The 19,148-nt window shown below is 33.1% G+C and overlaps 2 protein-coding genes and 1 long non-coding RNA gene across 3 annotated transcripts; 2 read left to right on the top strand and 1 right to left on the bottom strand.

The window, feature by feature from the left end:
• Positions 1 to 573: 573 nt before the first annotated feature.
• LOC119371603 (uncharacterized) lies at positions 574 to 3,159 on the top strand. The gene is made up of 3 exons (XR_016320669.1): positions 574 to 1,132; positions 1,882 to 1,967; positions 2,974 to 3,159. It is a non-coding gene; the product is annotated as an uncharacterized LOC119371603 (long non-coding RNA).
• A 1,851-nt stretch (positions 3,160 to 5,010) lies between these two features.
• Positions 5,011 to 7,989, bottom strand: ATG8F (Ubiquitin-like superfamily protein). The gene is made up of 6 exons (XM_012214565.4): positions 7,818 to 7,989; positions 7,292 to 7,334; positions 7,142 to 7,197; positions 6,211 to 6,263; positions 5,414 to 5,532; positions 5,011 to 5,323 (listed from the first exon to the last, which is right to left on the bottom strand). The coding sequence occupies exons 2-6, from the start codon at positions 7,326 to 7,328 to the stop codon at positions 5,220 to 5,222; spliced, it is 369 nt and encodes a 122-aa protein (XP_012069955.1). The 5' UTR covers positions 7,329 to 7,334; positions 7,818 to 7,989; the 3' UTR covers positions 5,011 to 5,219.
• Positions 7,990 to 14,992: 7,003 nt separating this feature from the next.
• LOC105632251 (scarecrow-like protein 22) lies at positions 14,993 to 18,174 on the top strand. The gene has a single exon (XM_012214567.4). The coding sequence runs from the start codon at positions 15,576 to 15,578 to the stop codon at positions 17,883 to 17,885; it is 2,310 nt and encodes a 769-aa protein (XP_012069957.1). The 5' UTR covers positions 14,993 to 15,575; the 3' UTR covers positions 17,886 to 18,174.
• Positions 18,175 to 19,148: the final 974 nt, after the last annotated feature.

Genomic DNA, 19,148 nt, shown 5'->3' with positions numbered 1-19,148 from the left:
GCAAAAAGGCTAAGCCATCTACTGCATAGATATGTGGGAAACACTTCCCTCGAATCGATAAACCTATACGTTAAACTAATTATAATTAGAAATGATGTTTTGATTTAAATTAGAGTATTTTTAATTATATATTGAAAAGAAAAATAAAATAGTAACATTAACCAAGAAATTTCTATAAAAATTAAAATTTATGTGCTTATAGAAAACTTCTTGCTTACGCTCGGTGTATGAGTGGTCCCGTAAACCAAGCCAATGAAAAAATAGATTTTTTAAATATTACTGTTTTATCTTTTTCATCCTGATGTGTGATAACAAATATATTCGTTTAAACTAAAATATTATTTGTGATTAATTTATTATATAAATGAAACAACCCGAATTTTTATTTTCAAAATATTTTCCAATTAAATTTAATGAACCGACAGCCTGTAAATTTATTTCAATATTTTAATGTGAATACCGTGAGAAACCGATTGAAAAAGCCGAAAACCAATTGAAAACCAAAGATTTGGGCCGAATCGAACCGGTTCGACCCAAACCATCTAGAAAAATCTCTTGTTTTTTTTATTCTCCAACGCAAACCTCACCCCCTCACTCCCTCACCAGCGCTGCACCTCCACTCCACCGACACAACCACCGCGCCACCTCCTCCTCTCTTCTTCTTCTTCTTCTTCTTCTTCTTCTTCTTCTCTTTTCTTCTTTTCTTTCTTTTCTTTCTTTTCCCTTCACTGCGTCTGCGTCCTTGGCGAGACAGGGCAGCAGAGTCGCGCCCACCTCCAGCCCGATCGGACCTCCTCGCGCGCCACCTTGCTGCAGCTCGACGCTGCAGTCTCTCCGCCAGCTCCTCTGTCAGATCGCGCCGCTACACTGGTTCTCTTCTGCCTTCGATCGAGCAAGGGCAGCACCACCACGAGCTCCACCTCCATCGCGCCTCCTCTCTCGCTCTCTCTGCCATCGCTAGTCGCCGCCGCTTGACGCAGCTCCTCCTGCGCGCGACTATGGTGAGTGCTGCAGCCAGTTTTGGTCGATCCAGTGAATGCTCTTTCATTTCGTTCCATTGAGATTGGTTGAAGGCCAGTCGATTTGGTTTCGTCACCGATCAAGCAAACTCCGGCAATAATATTTTGTTTGGGTATGAATTTATTTTATTAATTGTGGTTAATTAATTTAATTTTAGTAATCTTGGTTATTTAATTTAATTTTAGTAATATTAGTTAATTAAATTAATTTTATTATTTGAAGTTAATTAATTTAGTTAATTTAATTTATTAATTGAGTAGTTAATTGATTTGTAATATTAGTGTTGATTTAATTAAGGAACCTTGATAATGATATATTAATAGAATTTAAGTGTGGATTAAGGTAGTTTAGATATAATGTTATTGTAAATTATAATTTTGATTGTGCGGTGATGTTGAGATTGAAGGAGGATGAGAAATTTGATTTGATTGATTGCCCGATGGATGGGCTGTGTGATTTGATAAATTGTTGATATTTTAACAGGTGGATAGTCCAATTTTTAGGGAAAATGCTGCTGAAATTTCGGTAGAAATTAGATTATTTTTAGGACTTTAATAGATAGTACGAATAAAATTATTATCGTTAGTAATATTATATTATCAATCATATTATTCTTATTAATAATAATATTATTATTAATATTAGTATTCTTATTAGTATTATTATAAAATATTACTTAACCTTTTATTTAAAGTTGATAAATTAGAATAAATATATAAATTAGAAAACCATATATATATATATAGAGAGAGTTTAATTTAAAAAGTGAATTAAATGACTGGAAACCAAAACTAATAAACGAATGTGAAATATAATTTTATGAATTAGAATTCTTATTTAGAATTTTCTTGTTTATTTTAGAGGATTATAAAAATTCAAAAATGCGAGGACAAAAGCTGGAAGCATGTGGCCAGAAAGGCAGTCCTTTTAGAGGACAATAAAGAACAGTGAGTAGTGTTAGATAACTAGTATCATCCGCCTGCACTCATGCATTCACGGCTAAATGTTATCATGCATTATTTTGTTGAATTGCCATATCGTGCTGCACTATTTGTTGATATTAAAAATTGGTTGATTATCTGTGATGTGATATTGCTGTGCCTTGTTTGTGTGGAATTGGGATGAAATGGGTCACCATGGGTTTGTGAGACTGTTACTGTTTTATGGATCCTGATTCTGATTTCTGTTAGCCGGGTAAATGGGAGATCGGTGCCCCCGTGTGCACCTACTGTTCTGATCTGTATGATATGGAAAACCACGGGTTGGTCTCTTTGGGCGCACCTGATAATCTAGATCTGATTGCAGCCCGCAGGGTGGCCTCCTGTTGTGAGCGCTTGAAGATCTAGATTTGATGGAGACGACCGGGTTGCCTCATGTTGGTGTGTATATATATATATATATATATATATAAGAGATTATATTGAAATCACAGGTTGGCTTCTTTATTGGGCGCACCTGATAATCTAGATTTGATCGCAACCCGCAGGGTGGCCACCTGTTGTGAGCGCCTGATGATCTAGATTTGATGGAGACGACCGGGTTGCCTCCTGTTGATAAAAAAAAAAAAAAAAAAAAAAAAAAAAAAAAAAGAAGAAGAAGAAAAAAGAGAGACTGGAAAAATAATGAGAGGACTGGTTGTGTGAGGATTAAACCGGTCGGCCAGAATGGGGGATTGGCTCCCTGGTGCACATGTGAGAGGATGGGCCATGTGAGAGGACGGCTCATCGGGTTTCGGTGACTCCACTAACTAATTTCCACGTGATGTGATTATATGAAGGTGATAATATTTGTGATTGCTGTTGTATTGCCATTTGTGTGCCAAACTGCATAATCACATAATTTAACGGGTGACCACATAAAATTATTTTAGCATTTGTACGATTGTGTGGGGTGAGAGGGTTATCTAATTCTACTCACTGAGTTTAATACTCACCCCCCTCCAACCCTCCCCAGGTAATAGATGGAAAGAAGAATCGTGGAGACTAATTGATTGAACGAGATATGGATCGATAGGAGTAATAATCATTGTATTAAATATGTAAATGCAAAGAATAGTGAATTATGGAGTAGAGTTTCGCAATTGTATTTCAAATGAGTTGTAAATGAATAAATAAAGTATAAACATTTATTATTTGGATATATTTGTGAAATAAATTATTGGGCTTGAATCCACAATTATGAATAGCATATGAGTTTTAAATAATTTAGGCTTACTACGGGCTTCGGGGGCCTTAAATCTATCCAGGTTCTAGTGCCGGTCCGGCCCACGGAAATGGATCGTGACAATAAATGTAACCAAACACTCGATATTGGTAAGTTTTCTACCCTTGGATAGATGTTGAGGTTGAATATGTTGTTTAGTATTTAAGTTACCATTTATTCAAATATATATTGTTTAATAACAATACCTAGCCAGCCATTCAAATTTTTTATATAAATTCATGTGAAAATAATAGTGTGATATTTAAATTTTAAAACACCATTTATTAATAATGAACAATACAATTAAAAATTAAAAATTAAAAATTAAATGCAGGAGAGACGTTCATCCTTTTTTCTCATCCGGTCATCATATTTTCAAGGCTGATTAGTTTCCTGTTGCGCATCTGACAATATAAGTGACATAATTCCAATAATATTAAATGATATTTAGTTTTATCATTTCAGACGAATTTTACTTATAAAATTAATTTGTGAAAAAAAAAATGGCACCCAGTTCGTTTATAACTGAGATACATATTCCATATATTATAGTATAAAATTTCGTCGAACTGAAAATGGGAACAGAAGTACATAGAAAGGAGTGGGGGAGTGGAGTTGGGGACAAGGGTACATGCCTAAAACCATCACTTGCACCTCTTCTTGGAAGCACAAGGGACCTAAAGTCCCCCACCACCGTCCACTATAGGAATGCATTCCACGTGGCATCTCATCCACATGCTTTCCACATATTGATAGTAGCTTGCCACATCACCAGGAGGAGCCCAGCTCGTGTCTTGTAGCCCCGGGCAAGAAAATCAAGGTGTCTATGTGGTCTCTTTGTCTTCTAGAGCTTCCTATTGCTTGTTTCATGGTTTTTGTTCAGTCAATTTTGCTTTAAGTATCAAGTCTAAAACATGGTCCTACTCCTACACATGCAACTCAGAGGGATGTAGTTATGTAGACATCCCCTTTTGATTTAAATATAATTTCCGCTTCTTTTATCACATTTTGCTATCGATATGAATGGATTAGCATATTTCAATCTCATATATCTATCAAGGAAACAAATTTTTGTGCTGATTAACTAGCTACATTCGGTAGTTCCTCATTAATTTCTCCCTCTCCAAATCTCTTTCGTCTTATTCAAAATTATCGTGTTTTGATGTAACACAAATTAGGATGTGCCCATTGAAATTTCATACCTCTTTGTTCTATATATATATATATATATATATATATACACACACGTGTGATATATGTGTGTGTGTGTCTTTTGGAGTTGGATTGGACCACATCGCAAACTTAGGATCCTGTTTCTTGATTTCCTAACAGTAATTTGAGTAGCAGCCCAAAACTTTCTGGGCTTCTCTTTAGCCCAGAAATTCTGAATCACAAATGGAGTATCTCCATCTGTCAGGAGCTAAGACAGTCCTGTAACGATAGCACAAGAATGGCCTTAAAATGAAGATGCTCATATTTTTCACAATATGGCAATTCTTCTGATAAAGAAGTGTAATGGAGTTTCTCTTCAAACTGTCAATTAACCACAGCTAAAATGGTCAGCCCCATATGGCGGGTCATTTAGCGGGGGTTGCAGAACTTACTGCCTGGTCCAGCGAGAGAGGCTAGGTCTCATCCCAAAAGATTACCCCACCGGCAGAGAACAAGGCATCAACCAGTCATATTTCAATCCAATGTGGGATTTCTGTAACTTTGTGGTTTAACTAGTATTACACATTTTAATTTAACAGAGAGAATGCAGCCCAATTTTTTTTGAACACGTAACTGTAAATAACAAAGACGAAGAAACATTTAACATTGAAAGTGAATGAAGAAGTCGAGCTCATATACATGTAACTGTACATTAAGTCACTGGCAGGGTCTTTATAGAATATTAAACTATGGGCACCAGGTGATGAAGACAACCCTTATGGAATTGAATATGAGGAAACCAGTAAAGAAGCAATGAAATGCAATGCAAGCTCAACAAATCAAGGCTACAGTGGGATCTGTGATCCGAATGTGTTCTCTCCACTGTAGGTAACATAGAGAAATCCATCTTCATCTTTCTTCTCTTCATATATGGCCGACATAACAGCACCTAATAGACACAAGAAAACAACAACAGGTATAATCAGAACTCCAAGAGAGCATACACGCCTGAAATAAAACAAGCTCTGCAAAAATTTACCTGTGGGAGGAAGGACATTATCCACAAATATAAAAATTGCCTTTTCCGCACTTAATTTAATCCTCTTGCGGATAACATATACAAATTGTCCCACAGTCAGGTCAGCTGGGACAAGGTACCTGTAATTCTCACATTATCATACGAACCAAATCATTGCTAAGTGAGAAGATCCTATTTAGATAACCTAGATCACAATCTAGCACTAAAACATCTAAGCAAAATGACCATGATCATATGAACATAGATAACCTATTACAGAATGGTCTGAGATAGTATCAAGAACAAGAAAAAATGCAGCTTGTAGATAGTTTTCTGGCAGAGGTATAGTACTGATTCAATCTCACCAATACTGACAATGAAAAGTAGGCGATGATTAGAAGAGTCAAATGGCAAGGTTACTTCACACACAATCAGGAAACAAACACAATATGTCATTAAAGAAGCTAATAAATCAACCTACGACAGAGTTAAAAAAAAATCACGTCAGCTTTAATGTCATAATCAATACAAGCCTTTTACTTTCAAATTCCTTTTTTCTTCTTGCATGTTGGTCTGTCAGTCTTAGGATATAATATAAGCATTTCCATGTGTCTCTCTCTCCAAGGGAGGGTTCATGGATACAACCAGCTTAACTCACATAACATGACATCTATTTCTTGAGAGGCTCAACAATTTCAATTGAATTTCCATATATGTGAGTGTGAAGGTGTCATATTTACATCTTTATTTTTTGATTTTTCCTTTTTCACTTCACATAAAAGAAAAAACACACAAGAAGAAACACAAATTATGCTTACTTTTTCTTATCTATGTTTGGTATATCACTTCTTTCTGCCTTCTCCACAATCACCTTAAAAAACAAACACATATATAGGTACAAGTCAGCTTCAAAACCCAAGAAGAAAGAAGCTTTAAGCTGTGTTTATAAATATCTAAATTATTCATATACTAAGATTATATCAATATACTTTCTCCACCAAGTAGCATATTTGAACTGACATATGTATCCTCAACCTACAAATCCTCACTCTTTAACTAACTTCAGGAATCCTCAGTATGATAAAAGAAACTATGCAAGCATCTGCATTCTAAAAAATCATACAATGAAAAAGACAGTTTAAGCGTGAATTTAAATTAACTTTTGCAAAACCTAGTACCATAATCACGAAGATTCTCAAGGTTCTCGTGTAAATGCACTTAAATCAGGTCACTCTTATTTCAACACAAACACTAGTTCTTGTACTTTGATGGTGCAATACTTAAGTCCTCAACCCGTAATTGCTAAACTTCTATTATGCTTTATAGCCTTCAACTTCTAAATTAGACCATTCTTCTGTCCCCAAGTTTCAAAGTTTTTGTTAAACTTTAATCCTTCAGTTTCGATATTATAAAGCACGATCCCCAAACTCTCAAGTTTCATCTAGTCAGCATTACTATTGTAAAGAATGAAGGTGCATTTTCCTAAAACGGATGAGTAAAAATTAAAAACCGTGTTCCACATGAAATCAGTTAGGCTGAAGATCATTTGCATAAAGCACTCCATAGAGGTCATCTTTCTTAAAAGTTGCAGTTTAAGGTCGGGAATCAGGGCCAACTCTTGAACATGACTTTAGGGTAAGCAATTCAACTTTAAATCACTCGCAACTTTGATAAACAGTGAGAAAGGAATCCACATTGATCACAATTAACAATGAATGTTGCAGTATAAAGTCAAAATTAAATTCTCACTGGAATTCTATCTGGGTATTTCTCCCTGATCCTAGCAGCTTCTGCCCGTCTCTTTTCTGAAGATAAGAAGAGTTAATACAGTCAAAAACTCTGATCTTTCCCAACTAATAATTAAAGAATATTCATATACTCTTCATCAATTCTGCATACCAAGATCATGCTCTTGCTTGAAGTAACTCTTTGCCATTTCTTCCTAAAATACCACATAAAAATCAGTAAAAATCACTATATTCTTTCTAGTGAATAATAAATCCTGCTATCCATAAACACAAACAGAACAAACAACTAAAGATGATTCATCAAAAATTTCAGTCCATGAAACATGAATTATCTCAATTCATAAAGTAATGAATTACGCGACAAAATAACCAAAAGTACTCATAAAGCAAACCGCAAAATAAAGAATCCAAACCGACAGAAACCTAATAATTCCAGTGAAAACAAAAACCTTCAACCCATAATACAAAAAAATCCCACCTTTCTATCTTCTTTTAAAAAACCCAAAACACCAATCAATTATTGCCAAAGAAAAACCCCACAACTTATAATATTTAAGAAAAAAGAAATTGCAAGAACCTGATGCTAATCGATAAGAAGACCTTATCAGATAAAATTATCCATGGAAAGAAAATTCAAAATTAAGAACAGACTAGATAAAGTCAAGGAGCAAGCTTACAGAGATAAAAGGAAAAGAAGATAGCTTTTGATCAAAAACTCTTGGAAAGCTCGTGTGCTGTTTGGTTACAGATAAAATAAATGTCGCCTTGCTTTGTTTATTTTCGTCAACAATTTCAAACTATTTATTTAAACATCAGCTCCAAATTTATCTATTTTATTTGAGCAATTTTCGTGTGTGCTAGCTCGTAAGTTCTTGCAGACTTGGAGTTCAAGCACTTAGATTTGATCCAATGATGGAAGTTGGGTCCCATTTTCATTGTCAATGTGGTCTAAACTGATTGGATTAGGATAAATATAATGATAATAATGTAATATACGAGATTGTTACTTTGGGACTAACAAGAATATGCCTGGATCCCCTAGTTCCTTCTTTTAGGCCCTACTCGGCTTCTTTATACATCTTGACCATTTTGTCCCCGCTCCATCAACCTAAATATTTGGGCTTGAGCACTATAAGCCCAATTCAGTAATAAAAATGACCAAATCCATGCATGCGGGCCCACCAAATATTCATATGAGTTTTCTTATGTTTTGGTTTGGGTTTCAGGTTGATGTAATATCAGCAATCAGATAACAATATTGCTAATAATATTATCTTTGACGTGATTCAGTTAAATCTGAAAGCAAAATAGCAAAAATTATAATACAAGATAGACAGACTGAACACGTGAATTCTTTTTAATTATTTAAGATAAAAAAAAAAAATAAATCACCGATTATATAAATAAAGTATACAACCTAAAAAAAAAAAAAAAAATACTCCTTCCTGCTTAATTAAAGCTGACAAAAGTTAAGTGAAATTACAGTAAACGAGAAAAACTGATGTCCCAGCTTTACGGTTCAAATTAATTAAAGCTCATTAATTAGTATTAAAGATCCAGTAATACCACTGATTACGCATTCCATGGGAATCAATTGAATGATGATGACGTTTGTTTAACTAATCATCCATCTCATAACCTGATTAAGATTCAGATGTTATTAAGACACTAAAGAAAGCTAATTAAGTATTAACCGTGCAATTACTTTTATATGGAAGAAAATGGGCCCCTGATATTGTTGGGTTTGAACCTATAAAGCCTAAAACTGATTATGGCCCCAGTTTTAACTACTGGCCCAAAACTTCATTTAACAATAAAAATGTGAAATTCAGCTCAATGGAAATAAAATTTATTTTCCTCAATATTTAAAAAATAAATTATTCTATAATTATAGTTTTTATAATAAATTATAATTATTTATTTAAATCAAGTCAATTGACTAATGCGTAAGTGAAAGGTTAAAAGTTAATATTTTAATTTTATTTATCTCAAATTTAATTTGTTGAAATAAACTTACATGAAGAGGAGATAAGAACATGTTTGGATTTTTGTCAACCAAATTCGAATGTAGAAATAATGGAAATCATGCTAATTAATTCCTCCCAACTACTTTTCCATGCATTGAAAGGAGTCAGTTTCCTATGATTTGATTGCAGTGAATGCTACGTGCCAACCTAATCTTGACACTTTAATCTATCATGTTCAAAGTAAAGAAATCTCTTTTTTTTTTTTTGTTAATTTAAAAAAACATGCACTAAATATCTACAATAATGACTTGATGTGACTGAAATATTTATTTATTTATTTCTACAATTTCTGCCAGGGTCGAGCCAAATTGATCTTAAAGAGTACATTTTCCCACCAGGAGTTGATATATTTAGAAAATATTATAAATAATATTTCTAGAATGCTTCCTCCTAGATAAGTCAAAGTACTATCGTTTTTTTATAAAAAAAAAAAAAAATTATTGGTTTTATTTATGAATCATCTCATGGAGTGGATCAACGTGAGTCGTTCTTTTTAATATTTGCGGTATTTGTCTTTTATTTTTGTTATGCCTTACAAGAAAACTTTTTTTTTTTTTTTAATTTGTTAAGAACTAAAAATTATGTATGTTATTATATTACAGAACTCACTAAATCAATATGATGGGCTGTTTGAAATTGATAAAAAATAATTGGTTTTATAATTATTAATTGAAGATTTTCACTAAACGTAAGGATTTACATTAATTAACATCATTAACCTCTTTTTTTTTTAATGGATTCTTTATCGTTTTTTATATATATATATATTTTTTTTCTTGAAAAATATTTTTTAAATGATTTATTTTCCCTTGTTTAGTTATAATGTTGAAAATTAGTTAAAGATTAACAATTTTAATTCATAAGACCATAATAATAATGATAATATAAATTTTATATTTTCAAAACTTTTATTTTTAAATATAAAAGTAATGTAAAAAAATAGTAAATTATGAAAATCGTCAGTGACCGATGGTAGTGATGGCCATTGAGTAGTGGTCGATGATTAATGAATCAAAAATATAGATTTATAAGCTTAGAATAAATTTGTCAAAAATGTTTTACGCTCTTGAAAATAAGGGAAAATAAGAAATAATTTTTCTTTGATAAAAAATATTTTTTGTTGATTTATTTTTTTCAACACTTCAAATAAAAAAAATTACAAAAAATATTTTTCTCTAAGTTATTTTCTAGAAATGAACGGAGCATGCACTATAGATTATTGACCGTCACAATGAATTTTTATATCATCTTTATTAGCTAGCATTTGCTTTAATTTATGGTTTCTTGAGGGTGGAGGAAAGAACATGGAGTCCCCTTCTTATGTAAACCGACAAAGCTAAATTGAAAATACATGTAAAGGAAACATTAGAGTCCAAGTCACGGTCCGGTAATGGGCTGCTCAAATTGTCTCTTTCATTTCATTTACCGTGCCATGTTTTTCTTTATCTTTCTCTTCAAGATAAAGAAAAACACAAAAAGATACAAAAAAAAAAAAAAAAAAAAAAGAGAAAATTTTAGCATCGTAGGAATCAAAATGATTTTTTAAATATATTGTAAAACAAAAATTAAGCTTATATATACCTAATTTTTACAGAGAAAATTTAATAAGATAAAATTTTTATTTTGTAAGGAAAGGAACAGGGGACAAAGAGGAATTGAGCTGTCACTTTCCACTTCATACAATGAAAGGGTTTTTGCTAGGGATCACATGGGGCTAAAGATAATCTAAAAGCTTTGGTTCTGACATGTTCAAACAATAGTTGTTCTAAACATAAATATTAGATAGAGCAAAGCATGTTCATGTCGCCTTTCTCCTTCCCCTCCACAAAATTTTGTTTGCTTTAATATTTATGAAGACAAGGGAACACCCCTTTTAGTTATATCTAAGGTCGATAGCCATTTAGCTTCTTATTATTATTGCTTGTCCTTCTGCAATACGTGTATTATGTTATGTCAATTTGATTAGATATTTTAAAATATTTATAATTTAAATAATTTAATTTTTGAAAATGAGTGATATGATTGGATTTAGAGTAAAAATTGGATATTTGCCTTGAAAATCACATCAATTTTAATTGACAACAGTAACATTTAGTTAAGAAATTACATAAATGGAAAACCTAAAAATAATGCAAAAACTTAGCTCTCCATGCTTAATTAGAGCCATTGAATGAAAAGGACTCTTTTGAATAAGTTAGATGTAGACTTGAGGAAGGTGTAATTGGTCCATTGTGCATGGATTCAGTTAATCATACCCCACGAGTTATGGTGAGAAACACAAGAAAATGATTTTTTTTTTTTTTTTTTTTTGATATATACCAGAAAATGATATTGATAGCAACATATATTATTCCATGGATGATTTCTTTAAAAAAAAAAAAATCAAATATGATGTTGAGCTTTGTATTATTTTATTTTTTTTAACTAGTTTTTTTAGCACATACGTTGCACGTTAGCATGTTTTGATAAATGAATATTGAATATTAAAATATACTTATCGTCGATTATTGACTAATTTGATTATAATTCAAAAAAAAGGTAAACATAACTTTGGAAATAATACATCATTTATAGTAAAAATTGGATGAATTGTCATTTCAAGACCCTCATTTGCTTTCCATTTTCAGATAATGTTGGCTCATTAAACAATATAAATTATAATTAAAACCATTAAGAGTTGGAGTAAATATTAGATAGGTTAATTTCATTTTATCATTAATTTCAAAATTTTTTTTTACTATTCAATTAAGAGTTGGACTACTTATATTGCTAAAATTATTAAATGATAAAGAATACATAGGTGTAAGCAACTTGTGGCTAAAATTACTTTTACTATTTTTTTTAAAGCACTTTTTTTTTTTGCTCTTTTCCATAATCGTCTTCCATCTCCTCCATTTTTGGTTCATGCGTTTTTAAATTTTTATTCATCTAGTGCAGTAAGCTATTCACCTAACAAGAACATGGCTCCATATCATTGACGACCTCCATGCACTTTGTTCTCTGTATACACTCTGGCCTTATCTCATAGGAAAAAACAAAAGACATGGTAAATTAAAAAAAATGATGTAATCCTCGTCAACTGCAAAGTAAAATGGAACATTCTGTAGAATTCTTATTTGGGATTTTTTATTGGCTAAATATATTTAATATCTACTACTGTAATTAGTCATTTGCTTGTGTAATAATTTACTGATTAATACGCCGATAATTATAATTTTATACAGATAAATATTTAGTGTTATCTGTTAGATTTACAGCCTGTTTGGAATGAGGGAAAACCTGCGAAAAGAGATTAAGGGAATGTGGAAATTGTTATTCCACCCTTTGGAAGAGTTGAAGAAGCAAAGGGAATAGAATGTATTGTAAACATTGAATTTTTTTTCTAGGGCCCATATTAAAAAGTCTTTCTTATTCCAAATAAAAGAGAAAGGGAAATGAAAATATGAATTTTTGTTTTTTGAGAAGAGAAAAATTACTTTTTACTTCCTAAAATATGTATCTTTCTTATTGATAATATAAAGGGAAATGAAAACTAAACTAATTTGTTATTCAACAAGTTTGAATATTTTTATTCTATTTGTTCTGATGACATGGATTGTCATTTTGTTGATTGGATTACAGGGAAATGCAAATGTTGAATGATGGTCTTTTAGTCAAAACCCTCAAGCTCTGTGACCCGTCAATGCAGCAATGACGCTTCCTCTTCTCTTTTTAAGTTCAGTTGAGGAAAGGAAAGCTATATACAATGGAGATTCCCTTAAGCTGTTTACTTTTGATGCTTGCAATAGTTTTTATCACATGGGAATTCAGTTTTTATTTCCCAGTCGGAGGAGGAGCCAAGGTAAAAAACCTAGAAAGGTCACTGATGGCCGTAAATCAATCATCTTTACCTCGCCGCCATTTGGAGCCAAAGACAGAGACAAGAAAAAACGATCATTTGTTGTATACCCAAGCGCTGCTGGAAAGAGGTGTGCACGCGCTTCGACTGAAACGCAAAGACATAAAAGCTTCTGTTTCGTGAGAATTGGATATGTTTAGAATGGCGCGTTTAACTGGGTCTGTGCTTGTCTTGTAAGTTAACGTTGAATCTTGACCGTAGATTATCATTTCCTTGATTTCAATAATAGGAAAAATCCAGCATTTTTTTGGAGATATTGAGAAAATATATTAATGAAAAAATATTTTATTAGTTCAAAATAAAATAATATTTTCTTATTTAAAAAAAATAAACTTTTAAAATTATTTTTGATATAAGTAATGCAAATATTTAAATGCATCCCATTGTCGTTTATTAATTTACTACTCATATTTTTTATCAACGAAATTAATTTATTTTATTATAATAAAACATACAAACAAAATTAATTTACTACTCGCCGTATCTACGTGACTATTTTTTTTATAATACGGATTATTTTAGATATAAAAATATAATTTAATATGACTCAAATTTGCAAAATCTGTTTAGATAACTCTATCTTGATTTTCTTTTAACATTTTATTTTGCTTTGTATTTGTATTTTTTTTTTACTTTTTTATAAGTTTAGATTATTCTACACGTTGTTTTTTTTTTGAGTTTTAATTAGTTGTTTATGTCAACTAATAGCTAGGATAAAAATAAAAAAAAATAAAAAATTAACTATTTTATGAAATAATATTCAAAAAAGGCTAAGACCCTAACAAATATTAGTAGATACAAGTTGATTATTTGGTCAAATTTTAATAGTGATTATTGTTTTTTCTTTTTTGAGAAAAATAAGAATTATTGTTAAAATGTAAAATAACTGTAAAGTGCATAATTATTTTTATATATTATCATTATATCATAAATGTATTCTCAATTTTTTAGGGTGAATATATGATTTTTATTTTTATTTTAATATATATATATAATATATATAAATTAATCTTTTTACAATAATATTTTAATAGTTATTAATTATTTTAAATAAAGTATCATAAAAAAATTCTATTTATAATTTCTTTTATAAGATTAATATAGTCAAGTATGATAAAAATACAAATCAACTAAGACAATTTTTCAAGATATAGCTAATAGAACAATAGCTTATTAAAACTTTTATCGACTATTTAGATGTTAATTAAAGTCTTTAGCAAACATATTTGGTTTTAAATGTTGGCTACAAACAGTTGCATTGAATGCCTTCTTATTTATTTAACAGAAAAAGAAAATTTTGTTAGCAAGTTTAGTCATCCAAACATAAAAATACAGTATGGATGATTAATTTTATATATGTACAAATCTTATTCACGAAAATAATTATGATATTGCTTAGATATCTCTTTATAGGCAAACGCAAAATTTTCCCTTTTTGGTCCATGTTAAATAATTATTTTTTAATAAAAAGAAAATCCCATTTCAACCGAAATAGTAACTTAAACCTAACATATACAAAATACTAATTAGTTTTAAATTTACTATTTTAATTATTTTTATTGAATCTAATATTCTTCAAATCCAACAGTATCTTAACCTAATGGAGTGATTATTCTCTCTAAAATCTAAACCTATTGGGAAGATGAAGGACATGGCCATCTCTTTTAATTTTCATTCTCCTCCTCCTTTTTGTCTTCTTGGTTTTTTTTTTTTAACATATATATCCACGTGGCAGGCACTCAGGTTAGTTGGTACCTAAATTCATGTTGACAAGCATTGAGAAAAGTGAAAAATTAACAACTTAATCTCCGGTTTGACCACTTGGACAAATTAATTGGCATATGAATTTGCTTTTTGCTTTTTCACCAATTATAATATTCGATTTTAAGTTTTAACTGTATAATTACATTGTTCTGTATCAAAGTTAATCGACATCCTGCAGCCTCAAACATATTATTGTCCTAACTCCTAACACAGAAAGAGAGAGAGAGAGAGAGAGAGAGAGAAGCACTTTATTGCCTTTTTTTATGATGCACGCATCCATGGCAGAACAGAGAGGGGTACAGAGTACTGCTACGACACAAGAGTAGAACAAAGATCGAACGCAACCGCACCAGCAAGAACGAGAAGGTTTAGGAAGCGAGAAGGAAAAAGAAAAAAGAAAAAAGAGTGAGAGATGGAGCTGCTGCAATGGAGTTGGAGAGAGGAGATATAGATATCATGGAGCTCAAGAAAAAGAGGAAAAACAGAGTGAAGAATAGTCTAAAGAGGTGTTTTGTTGAACTGGGTCCCTTCTTTCTTTGAGTAAAACAAGCGAGATTTCATGGCATGCAAAGAGCGATGGTGGGCTTAAAATCTCAGATAATAAAAGAAGAAGAAAGTTCCGTTCTTTTTCCAAATCTGAGCAAAACCCATTTCAGCTAACCCATTCCTTCACTTCACTTCACTTGCACAAATCTTGCTCTTTTCCTTTTGATTTCTTTACAGATAAAAAAGAAGTTTCTGTATACATGAGTGGGATGCCCTTTCATTTTCAGGGGAAGGGGGGCTTAGATATTGATATAATTTCTGGTTTTGCTTCGATTTGCTCTCAACAAGAAGCTTGGAAACGAAAACAACAAGAAGTTAATAGCTTTTCAAGCACAGAGCCTACTTCAGTTCTTCATATGAGAAGAAGTCCAAGTCCACCTACATCGGCTTCGACTCTCTCCTCCTCTTTCAACGGCAGCGACGGTGGCGGGAACTCCACCGACAACACCACTGCCAACACCACGACGGCCACTGAAAAAGTTGTAAATCCTGTCAGCAACGAAAGAAAAGATGAATGGGCTACAGAGTTACAGCCAATCCCGACTGGACTAGAGATTGTCTCTACAGGAGAAAGATGTGGACTTGGCTTAGAAGATTGGGAGAACATGTTATCGGAGCCAAACCAAGAACAGTCATTTTTGAAGTGGATCGCCGGCGATGTGGATGAATCTTTTGGCTTAAGGCAGCTATTGCAAGGTGGAAACAGCAACCCTCAAGATTTTGAAGGCAATGGCGCTGGTGGATTGGGGATTGTTGATCAAGGCCCTGGTTTTGAAGCCATGAGTAGTGGAATTGCAGTTGGGGTTTCAAGTATTGATGCTAATTTAGCTGCATTTCCAATTTCTGGGATTTCTTCTGCAAACAATAACAATAATGGGAATGGAAAAGTTGGGGCTGCTTTAGTTTCTCCTCCTTCTTCTTCTACTGCGTTGCCTAATTATAGAGGTGTTGGATTAGGAAGTAATAATTTTGGTTCTCCGGCTACTGCTGTTTCTCTTCCAACTGCTTTGCCTCCTGGTATGCTTTATCACCATCAAATTGAAGCCCAAGAAGAGAAACCGCAGATTCTAAATCCACAAGCTTTAATGAACCAGCAACAATTGCATAATCCGCACAATCAAAATCCAAACTTCTTCTTGCCGTTATCATTTCCACAGCAAGAAAATCTCCTTCAGCCCCAATCAAAACGGCATAACTCAGGTGGCATGGAGCCAATGTCTCAAATGTTACCCAAGCCTCCATTCAATGATCCTGGGCATGAGTTATTGCTAAGGAAACATCAGCAGCAACAACAAGAGCATCTGGGGTTTCCACAAGGGATGCAGTTTCTTCATCCACCACTTCAGCAGAAGCCATTGGTGGTAAAGAAGGAAGAAGTAGGAGCTCAACAACAACAGGCACAGCAACAACATGCATTGCTGGACCAGCTCTACAAGGCAGCTGAGCTGGTAGGGACTGGGAATTTCTCACACGCGCAAGGGATATTGGCGCGGCTCAATCAACAGCTCTCCCCAATAGGAAAGCCACTCCATAGGGCAGTTTTCTACTTCAAGGAGGCTCTGCAACTGCTCCTTCTAATGAATAACAACCCAGTCACTACCTTGCCACCTAGGAGCCCAACTCCTTTTGATATTATCTTCAAAATGGGCGCTTACAAAGTCTTTTCTGAAGTTTCTCCACTTATCCAATTTGTTAACTTCACTTGCAACCAGGCCCTTCTTGAAGCCCTCAGCGATGCTGATAGAATCCATATAATTGACTTTGATATTGGTTTTGGTGCTCAATGGGCTTCTTTTATGCAGGAACTTCCAAGGAATAGAGGTCCCCCGTCAATGAAAATCACTGCTTTTGCCTCTCCATCAACACACCATCCAGTTGAGATACTACTGATGCGTGATAACTTAACGCAATTTGCTAATGAGATTGGTATAAGTTTTGAACTTGATGTGGTCAACTTTGATTCCTTGGAACAAAATTGTTATTCTCTTCCTATTTTTAGACCAAATGAAAATGAAGCCATTGCAGTGAATTTCCCAATTTGGTCTTCGTCCAATCAACCATCTGTATTACCCTCTCTGCTACGCTTTGTAAAGCAGCTTTCGCCGAAGATTGTTGTGTCTTTGGATCGAGGGTGTGATAGAACTGACCTTCCATTCCCACAACATATCCTCCATGCTCTTCAATCATATATACACCTACTGGAATCACTGGATGCTGTTAATGTAGCTTCTGATGCTGTGAACAAGATTGAGAAGTTTCTTCTCCAGCCAAAAATCGAGAGTACAGTGTTGGGGCGTCTCCGAGCACCAGAAATAATGCCTAATTGGAAGACAATCTTCGCCTCTGCTGGGTTTTCACCTGTAACTTTCAGCAACTTCACTGAAACTCAAGCGGAATGTGTGGTAAAGAGGACTCCAGTTAGGGGATTTCATGTGGAGAAGCGCCAAGCCTTGCTTGTGCTTTGCTGGCAGCGTCGAGAGCTCATTTCAGCTTCCGCATGGAGATGCTGAGAAGTTGCTATTTGGCTAGCAGAGGAGGTTGGTTTTCAATCGACTCGCAGATTATCAGAGGTTTCAACTTAATCTAAAGTGGTATTTATGTCAATAAAATTTTGAATTATTGTCGAGGATGCCTCCTTTGAGACTTAATATGGATTGCCTAAGCTTGTGAGTCTCCTCTGCTTGTTGTTTATCTAGTTCAAGTAGAACAAGCCATCTAACTTGAAAGTCTAGTAGGGAATTATTTGTTTTGAAAATGAATATTGCTGGTATGGTATTTTGATGTTATTTCTGGTGACAAGGTTCCTTTTGTTCTGGTTAAGGAAATCATAATTTGTTGTACACTTAACAACGAATCGCAACTAACTTACCGGAGTTCTAATCTCTTGCTGTGCACTAAATTTTCTCACTTCCTTTTTGATTTCCATTTTTTCCTTTATTGTTGTTATCTTTTGCTGTTGAGTTGACATTCAAGATAGTATTAGATGTCAGAATGCATAGAGTTTAAAGTGGAGATTGGCGAACTAGTTCAGGACTAGGGAAATTTTGACTATTCAGTGACATAAAATCTTATTATTTTAGATTCCCTTTCTTCTCTTCATCGGCAACGATACCGGTCAAGCTTTAATAGTTGGATTTAGCTATATGAATCATTTAGCCAAATCCTGCTCTCATCTTCATCACTATTTAAATCTTTGGTTGGTTAGGAGTTGGCTGTTCTTTCGATATTCTTAGTTTTCGCACATTATACTAATTTAATCATTTGGGTGTGAGGATAGAAAGCTTAAGTTAATGAAATTAGTCATGTAATAACCTTGATCCTTCCAGCTATTGCCAAATCCCTAATTGCACTGATGCTTGAGAAAAATGAGTTAATTTGCATATAGGAAATAAGCTACTTCAATCTTCGCAAGGGTGAGAACATAGTTCACTTCAATCTTCGTAAGGGTGAGAACATAGTTGGATCACCTCGGAAGCGAATTTCAGCAACTTTGCTGAAATGGCAAAAAATTTGTACAGTTGATGGAATTAAAACTTCTTATCATACAAAAAAAAATAAAAAAATAAAAAAATAAAAAAATAAGCCTTTGATTAGCTGACTTTTTTTTTTTTTGTGGCAAAGCATGATCTAGGAAGTAGGAAAATAATAATAGAAAAGACACCTAAGATTAGCATAATCTTGTAAGTTTATCAACAATCATACCAGCTACAAATAACATGCCTGTGTTGAATTTTTGTCATGCCTTTGTCTAAATTTCTTTTCCTTTCTCTCTA

Source organism: Jatropha curcas, chromosome 4 (assembly GCF_041381405.1).
Source record: "Jatropha curcas cultivar XTBG-Jc1 chromosome 4, XTBG_Jcur_1.0, whole genome shotgun sequence".
Taxonomy (NCBI): Eukaryota; Viridiplantae; Streptophyta; class Magnoliopsida; order Malpighiales; family Euphorbiaceae; genus Jatropha; species Jatropha curcas.
Note: the sequence above shows the minus strand (reverse complement) of the source record. Positions and strands in the feature narration are given on the sequence as shown.